This window comes from Rhagoletis pomonella, unplaced genomic scaffold (genome assembly GCF_013731165.1).
Source record: "Rhagoletis pomonella isolate Grant_MI unplaced genomic scaffold, Rhpom_1.0 Rhpom_scaffold_00002, whole genome shotgun sequence".
NCBI lineage: Eukaryota > Metazoa > Arthropoda > Insecta > Diptera > Tephritidae > Rhagoletis > Rhagoletis pomonella.
In genome coordinates, this window is record NW_023458556.1 from 80,942,254 (window position 1) to 80,949,184 (window position 6,931).

A 6,931-nucleotide genomic window follows, 5' to 3' on the forward strand; every position below is an offset into this window, starting at 1 on the left:
GATGTCTAGTGATCTCTCTATATACGACACTATTTCATGTAGCGCCGTTTCTGTAGATCTACCTTTCGTATAAGCATGTTGTGTGGTAGAGAGTCTGTCACCAACCGACTCTCTGATACGGACCTCCACCAGTCTCTCCATAACCTTCAGTTAAAATGACGACAAGGTTATGGGCCTGAAATCCTTTGGGTTACTGTGAGACACCTTCCCTGCCTTGGGGATGAACACCACTCTTGATTCCCTCCACTTTCTAGGGATATGGTTAAGAGCTAATACTGCCTTAATTATAGCGTGTAGCCACGCTGAGCTTAGCTGAAGTGTTTGCTGCAGCTGTATGGGCGCAATGCCATCCGGACCTGCTGATTTATAGGGCTTAAATGTCCCAATAGACCAGATGACCTTTTCCCTAGTGAGGAAATCTCCAGTGACCGAAAGATCTCCAGTTAGATGTGGCTGTACCGGCATGCTATCCGTGGCACCCGGGAAGTATGTGCAAAGAAGCAGATCCAGTGATTCCTCCTCGGTCTCTGTCCAGGAGCCGTCAGGTCTTTGCAAGCATCCTGGGGCTTTCTGGGCAGTACCTGAGAGTATCTTTCTGAGCCTGCCTGCCTCTGAGATAGACTCCACCCCATTGCAGAAGTCTTTCCATGAGGTTCTTTTCGACCTTATTAGGAGCTTCTTGTACTCCCGTAACGTTGTCTTGTAGGTCTCCCAATGTCCCTCACTACCAGACGCAGTAGCCTGATTGAAGGTTTTCCTGCAGTTCTTGCGTGAAATCCTGATTTCTTCATTCCACCAGGGTGGCTTTTTCCTACCCCGGTGCTGCTTTTTGGGGCATGCAATGTCTATTGCCTTACTGCAGGCCCCCGTAAAATGGTCGACAAGATATTCCAGCTCCTCTAGGTTTGCTGGAGTAGCCGGCTCTCTATCTTGTGGCAAAAGCCTATCCAGCTCTTTCCGATACCTATGCCAGTTGGCATTTCGCAAGTTTCTAGTTAGAGGAGCCTTGGGCGTTTCCCCTAATACCTCGAATTGGATATATCGGTGGTCGGAAAAGGAGTGCTCCTCAAGCACCTTCCACTTCCCGACCAGACATTCCGCATTCTCAGAGATAAGGGTAACGTCCAGAACTTCCCTTCGGGATTTTGTAATAAAAGTGGGATCATTCCCCCTATTCGCAATAACAAGCTTAGAACTAAGTATGAAATTAAAAAGTGACTCACCCCGCTCGTTATCATCGGAGCTGCCCCAGGTGTGATGGTGGGCATTCGCGTCACCTCCCAAAATTAGCGCCTCTCTCGTGCTGGCCACTAGGTCTTTAATGCAGGTAGTTGGCGCCTCCTTGTCATGCGCTAGGTACATGGATGCCATCTTAATTGGTCGTCCGTTTGCACTTAGACTGACCGCTGTTGTGCCCTCGTCGCTAAATTGTGGAAGAAAGAGACACTTTAGTGTGATACTTATCAATATGCACGTCCTTGGTTTCCCCGTTGAGGCTCCACTTACCAGTCTGTAGCCCGGCGCTTTCAGCCCACAAATGTTTTGTCCCACCACCCAAGGTTCTTGGATTAGGACGATGTCGGCTGCCCCTTTAGCTGTTAGATGGAGCAGCAGTGCAGCTGAAGCTGCTTTACAGTGGTGAAGGTTAATCTGCAGTACCTTCACCATCTTGGCCGTTATCGCCCACGTCGCCTATTAGGGTGGAGTTGACCGCGTCTTCCGACATCTCGATCAACTCCTCCTCCGTATAAAGCCGAAGCATGAGTCCGACCCCCAGCGAAGACGTCGATGAGGCATAACCCCCGGTCGGATCAACCTGCTCGGATTCTTCCTCCATCTCCACGTCGCTGTTGGCCTCTTCCGGCTCTGCCTCCGCGATCAGGTTCTTCGCTGCGTTTACGTCGTTGCTGTAGACCTTAATTTTGGCCATGTCACAGCCGTAACGTATGACCCCGCTCTTTTGCTCCAACAACTCTATGGAGTCCTTATTTAGAAGCAGGACGACCTGCATCGTCGCTTTACCGCTTTCGTTGATTTTGACCACCTTCCAATTATCGGTGGGTAGCTCCGGGTTATAGAGCCTTATGGTTTGGAGGATCCTTTCTGGCTCCGCTGGCCTGCAAGGCAACCATGCTCTCGCTCTCGGTCGCACCGGTAGGTCCTTGAAGTCGACCGCCCTGAGCTTCGCACCAGGGTAGACTTCTCCAATACCTGCGACTGTTTTCTTGTAGATCTCCGCTGATCTAGCATCCTCGCATGCTATAACGCGGATGTTATTTTGGAACCACCCCGCTCCCTTGCAGGTTGGCGGAGGTCCCGGATTCTCCAACATAATGTTGATAGCAATGTCGGCCATCGCGGCCTTAACCCACTTCCATTGCTGCCTCAGGGTGAGGCTGTCTTCATTGCTCTCATCGATGACGCCGAGCAGGATCTGCTCCTTGGCTACTTCAGCAAAAGAAGGCCCCTGCGTTCTGACCCTCTTTGCGTATTGGTTGGGCGTATTTTCCCCCGATCTATTGCGCTTACTGGAGGGCGCCTGCGGCTGCTTCTCCTCCGGCTTGCGGTAGTCGGGCAGGACTACCTTTGCCCAGTCGATTTCTGTGAGGATCTCCTTCACATGCTCTTCTTTCGCCTTGCTACACAGGTCAGGCGTTGCGGTGAACCTTTGCAGGATTCGAGCAGCCAGCTTCCTCTGCCGATAGCCCGCTGCAGCTGGTTCTGGCCTCTGGTCAGGCCTCGTGAAGGCCGTGGGTGTCGCGGGAGGACCGCCCGGGGCCTGCGCCCCAGATTCAGCCTTATCCCCGGCTGCAATCTGCATGCCAGGTTGGCGTCCACTGGTGCCAGGAGTTTCCCGGGGTGGACTCCTTTGAGCAGCCCCACCGCCACTTTCCTTCGTTTTTGCGAGAGCTTGGCCCGGTTTCACCATTGGCCTTGGTTTCCCGCTATTTGTCACCGCACTACGGCTGGTGGAGGTACTCTGCATCGCTTGAGCTCCTTGTTTAGTGGGCCGAGACCCTTCCGACGCTTTAAGGGGGCCGGTCCCTTTATACATTGTTTTTGATGTTGTTGTTGCTGTTTTTTGTTGTTGTTGTTGTTAATTGTTTCTTGTCCATAATTGATCCCACGGGCTGCGGAGAAAGGGGTTCGTCCACCCGGGCAGAGATCCGCGATGCCCAGGTAAGGCCTACTTACATCCTGGGTGTGGCCGCCTCCCAGAGGGCTCCGTTCGCGACTGGGCTATTTAGGGGCCCCCAGCCTGGCCGATCCTCGGTACGGTGCGCGTGACGCCTTGATCCAGCCCCTTCAGACCTCCAAGCCACGATCAGAAACCATTTCCATATGACTACACTATTAAGGAGTTTAGCACATAGCACTGATTCCTGATCTTAGCTGAGCACCATTCTGACATCGCACAGAATCCTCTGTAGTGCCCATTACCAGTCAGCACCCTCGTGGAGGGTTCAGCCGGAGGATTTTTGCCGACCTGGTGGACGTCTTAAAATATAATAAATTGTGTGATCCGGGCGGAAAAACCGCGACTTTTTGGGGTCCTTGGCACATGAATTTTCGTAGCTTTGTGGCTTAGCTTGCAAAATTTTGAACGACTTAGTCCATAATGAAGCCATGGCTGTTGCAAGTAAGCGACATAATTGAGCTGTAAAAATTGCCTTGGAAACATTCTCTAATACAAATACTATCACGGACTTCGGTGCTGGCCACATTGCATTGAGAATAATTGACACACTTTAGCAGAAAATAGGTTTTTATTATAGCAGTGAACCGTAAGCCCTGGCAGCTGGTGCTTCTTTTTTCCTAATTGTAATATATTATTTAGGGGATTCATAAGACCTGCTAAGCGTCCTAGTGTCTAAAGCAGTGATTCCCAAACTGATCCAGGTGGACCCCAGGGGTCCATGGGAGAATCGACAGGGGTCGACGACGTTGGCGTGAAAAAAATATGGAAGTCCACGAGTTGTAAGTGGGGGTAGGAAAGAACCAAAATGGTTGCTTGATAGCCTATTTATTTAACTAAAATTTTTTTGAGTGGTCTATAGAGCTCTTGACCACTGGTGAACTTACCGTCACTTTGTGTCATCATACGTGGGTCTTACACGCCACCTGCAGGCTAAAGAGAAACGGCTGTTTGTATATTACTAAGTCAGGCGATGCGGAAATTGCCGGTGGCAGATATTTGAGCACTTGTGTATTTTCAATGCTACAGGATAGTACGGCACCATTACATGTGTTGCATGCATTTCCCTTAAGGGGAATGCTGGTTTAATTCCAGCACTGAGCCCGCACTCGTACATTGCCGAATCTTCAGTGATGGCTCAAAAACTGACTGAGGGTCAGGATCTGGAGTATATTTCGAAGTTAATGGGGAAAAGCCTCACTTTTTCTCTTGGGGGAATATGCTTCGGTCTTCTAGGCTGAAGTATTTGCAATCCCCAAATCCATAGACTACGTGGTGGAAAATAGGAGTTCACGTGTCTGCAGGTACAGCCAAGCAGCACTTAAGGCATTGGCCAGCCCTCTATCTAAGTACTTCCAAATTAGTTCGGCAATGCAAGTCTCGACTAAATTATGTTGGCAAACATAAAGAGCTTGCTTTACTCTGAGTGCCAGGCAACTCGCCTGGAAATGAGACAACTGACCCTTTGCCCACAGTTGGCTTAGACCAGGTATTCCTCGATCCGCAACCAGTTATATCACTCCCCACTTCGACTATCGAAGCCACCATCAAAACTGGGTGGATACTTCGCCCAGCAATGACTGTGAGCCATCGATTGGATGCGGGTGGGCAAAACTCATGTTGCCTTCAATCTCATAAGATCTATCTAGTTTTTTTCCTCTCACTGAGAAGACGGGACTGCTGACTGGTCACGTCACGTGGCACAAACACCAGACTGTGATTGGCGTAAATGACAACTGCATCCTGATTTGAAGAGGATGAGACGGTGGAACACTTCTTGAGCTTCTTGCTTGCTTGTTTGTTTATCCTCGATAAATCTTGATTTGGTCTTTTCTTTTTTGTCAGCTTATGAGTTTGAGGTTTGGCGTAAAAACTTTTCAGTTTTGTTGTTTCAAATTTTGTGTGTTTAAAAATGCGAGTGACGAATATTTTTCGCATCAGTTTAAAACTCAGAACGATGGAAATAAAAATGATGCCATTAATACAAATACATAAACTATTTGACAAATACATTACATGCAAATTTCTGAGTGAGCCGAACATGTGAGGAGTTTATGGTGAAGGGAATGTAAATAACGCTATCGCTAGGAGTGCCCTTAAAAATATAATCCCTCAGAGCGAGAGAGTACTTTGATGGCTTTACGAGCTCTGTTTTTTTAAACTTGCAATTGTGTAATCACATTATTTTAATAAATAGAACACAAGAAAATATTTTATTTATATTTTTGTTACTCCGAATTTAGTTTCGGAACTCACACGTGATGCAAAATTACATCGTTAGTTTCAATCTTCACATTTTTCTATGAGCTTTGGAAATATGTTAGAAATGAGCATCAGGGGGTCCACCGAAACCAGTAAAGTTTTGAAAGGGGTCTACGAGAAAAATAAGTTTGGGAACCTCTGGTCTAAAGCCTTGACATTTTTTTATGGGAAATAACAGTTGAATGGTGCTATATGTATTCTAAGAGCGAATTATATATTTCCTAAAACCATTTTAACCAAATAGCTGGTAATTTTACGCACAAACATATTTTAAGCATGTTGTTTCCGTAAGCAAATCGATTTAAACTCTTTCTTTACTTTTCATTACAGGTCGATATGATTTTAAGTTTTAATACAGGAATATATTACACTAGAACAACATGATTAACAGCGCGAATTCGGTGGACATCAAAGTAATCAACCATGGTACTGTCTTACTGCAATCGGGAGTGGTGCCGTTGGACAAATGCAAGTTAATACACACTACGAAAATACCCCAAACTGCTGGAGAAAGATTTACTTCGTCATACGAAATACAAAGTTCCCTTGAATCTTATAACTACAAAGCCAATAAAAATAATAGGGTAGATATTCAATGTGGCAAGACCAAACCACAACGTGTCCATGTTCAGCATCTAAAAACGCACCCGAATTTGCAGAACAACCGATGGAGTTCCCACAAATTGAGTAATGAAGCAGTTGCGACCACACCAAATATGTGTTTAAGTAAAATAAATCACAACAATAACTTAATTAGAAAAGAAAGTGCCTTTAGTTTGAGCAGCGGAAATAAGAATAATAATATCACCGTTTCAAACACTTTCGCGAATATTAAAGGTAAGACGGAGCTAGGTGGCGATGGAGTTATTCAATCAATTCAAAGGGTTGATGCTCATGGGGAGTCAAGTGATAGGCGCATGTCGTCCGTTCTAAGAACTGATTACCAAGAAAATGCCTTTCTCCGCATCGAGGATGTGCACAATTACGCTAAGTTGGACCATTATAGTTATTTGAATGAGAGTAGTAATAGTACTATACATGAGGAGGAAAATGAAGACGAAGAGGAAGATTTCGACGAGGATACGGATGATAACAATGATGATGCCGCTACAAATTATGAGCGTTATTTGAGGAATAGCAGGCACTTTGTCGAGAAGAAAAGGAAGTCTAATGAAGATGCGAAGCCAAATATGAGTTTTATTCGAGTCACTAGAATGGAAACGGAGGAGACTGAACACAATGTCGATATTGAGACTGTGCACACAGAACAGAATGAACCTGGGGCGACGGTGCTGAGCACACCTGATCATCATGCGCGCAGGCCAATGAATGCTTTTCTAATATTTTGCAAACGACATAGAGCTATCGTTAAAGAACGATACAAGTCATTGGAAAATAGGTAAGCGTTATAGTGACAGATGCTCATCTATCTAGAATCAAAATCTAAATAATTTATTAATCGTACCTTTTTTT

General features: G+C 46.3%; 2 protein-coding genes across 2 annotated transcripts in view; one reads left to right on the forward strand and one right to left on the reverse strand.

Annotated features, from left to right (window-relative positions):
• LOC118734106 (nuclear transcription factor Y subunit alpha) overlaps positions 1–6,931 on the forward strand; it is a 155,041-nt gene that overhangs the window by 146,257 nt on the left and 1,853 nt on the right. The window contains 1 exon segment of the mRNA XM_036463815.1: positions 5,789–6,857. Coding sequence (XP_036319708.1) covers positions 5,839–6,857 — 1,019 coding nt within the window. The 5' untranslated portion in view covers positions 5,789–5,838.
• Positions 1,227–2,986, reverse strand: LOC118755171. The gene is made up of 2 exons (XM_036490026.1): positions 1,507–2,986; positions 1,227–1,423 (listed from the first exon to the last, which is right to left on the reverse strand). Exon 1 carries the CDS (start codon positions 2,984–2,986, stop codon positions 1,646–1,648), a length of 1,341 nt encoding a protein of 446 aa, XP_036345919.1. The 3' UTR covers positions 1,227–1,423; positions 1,507–1,645.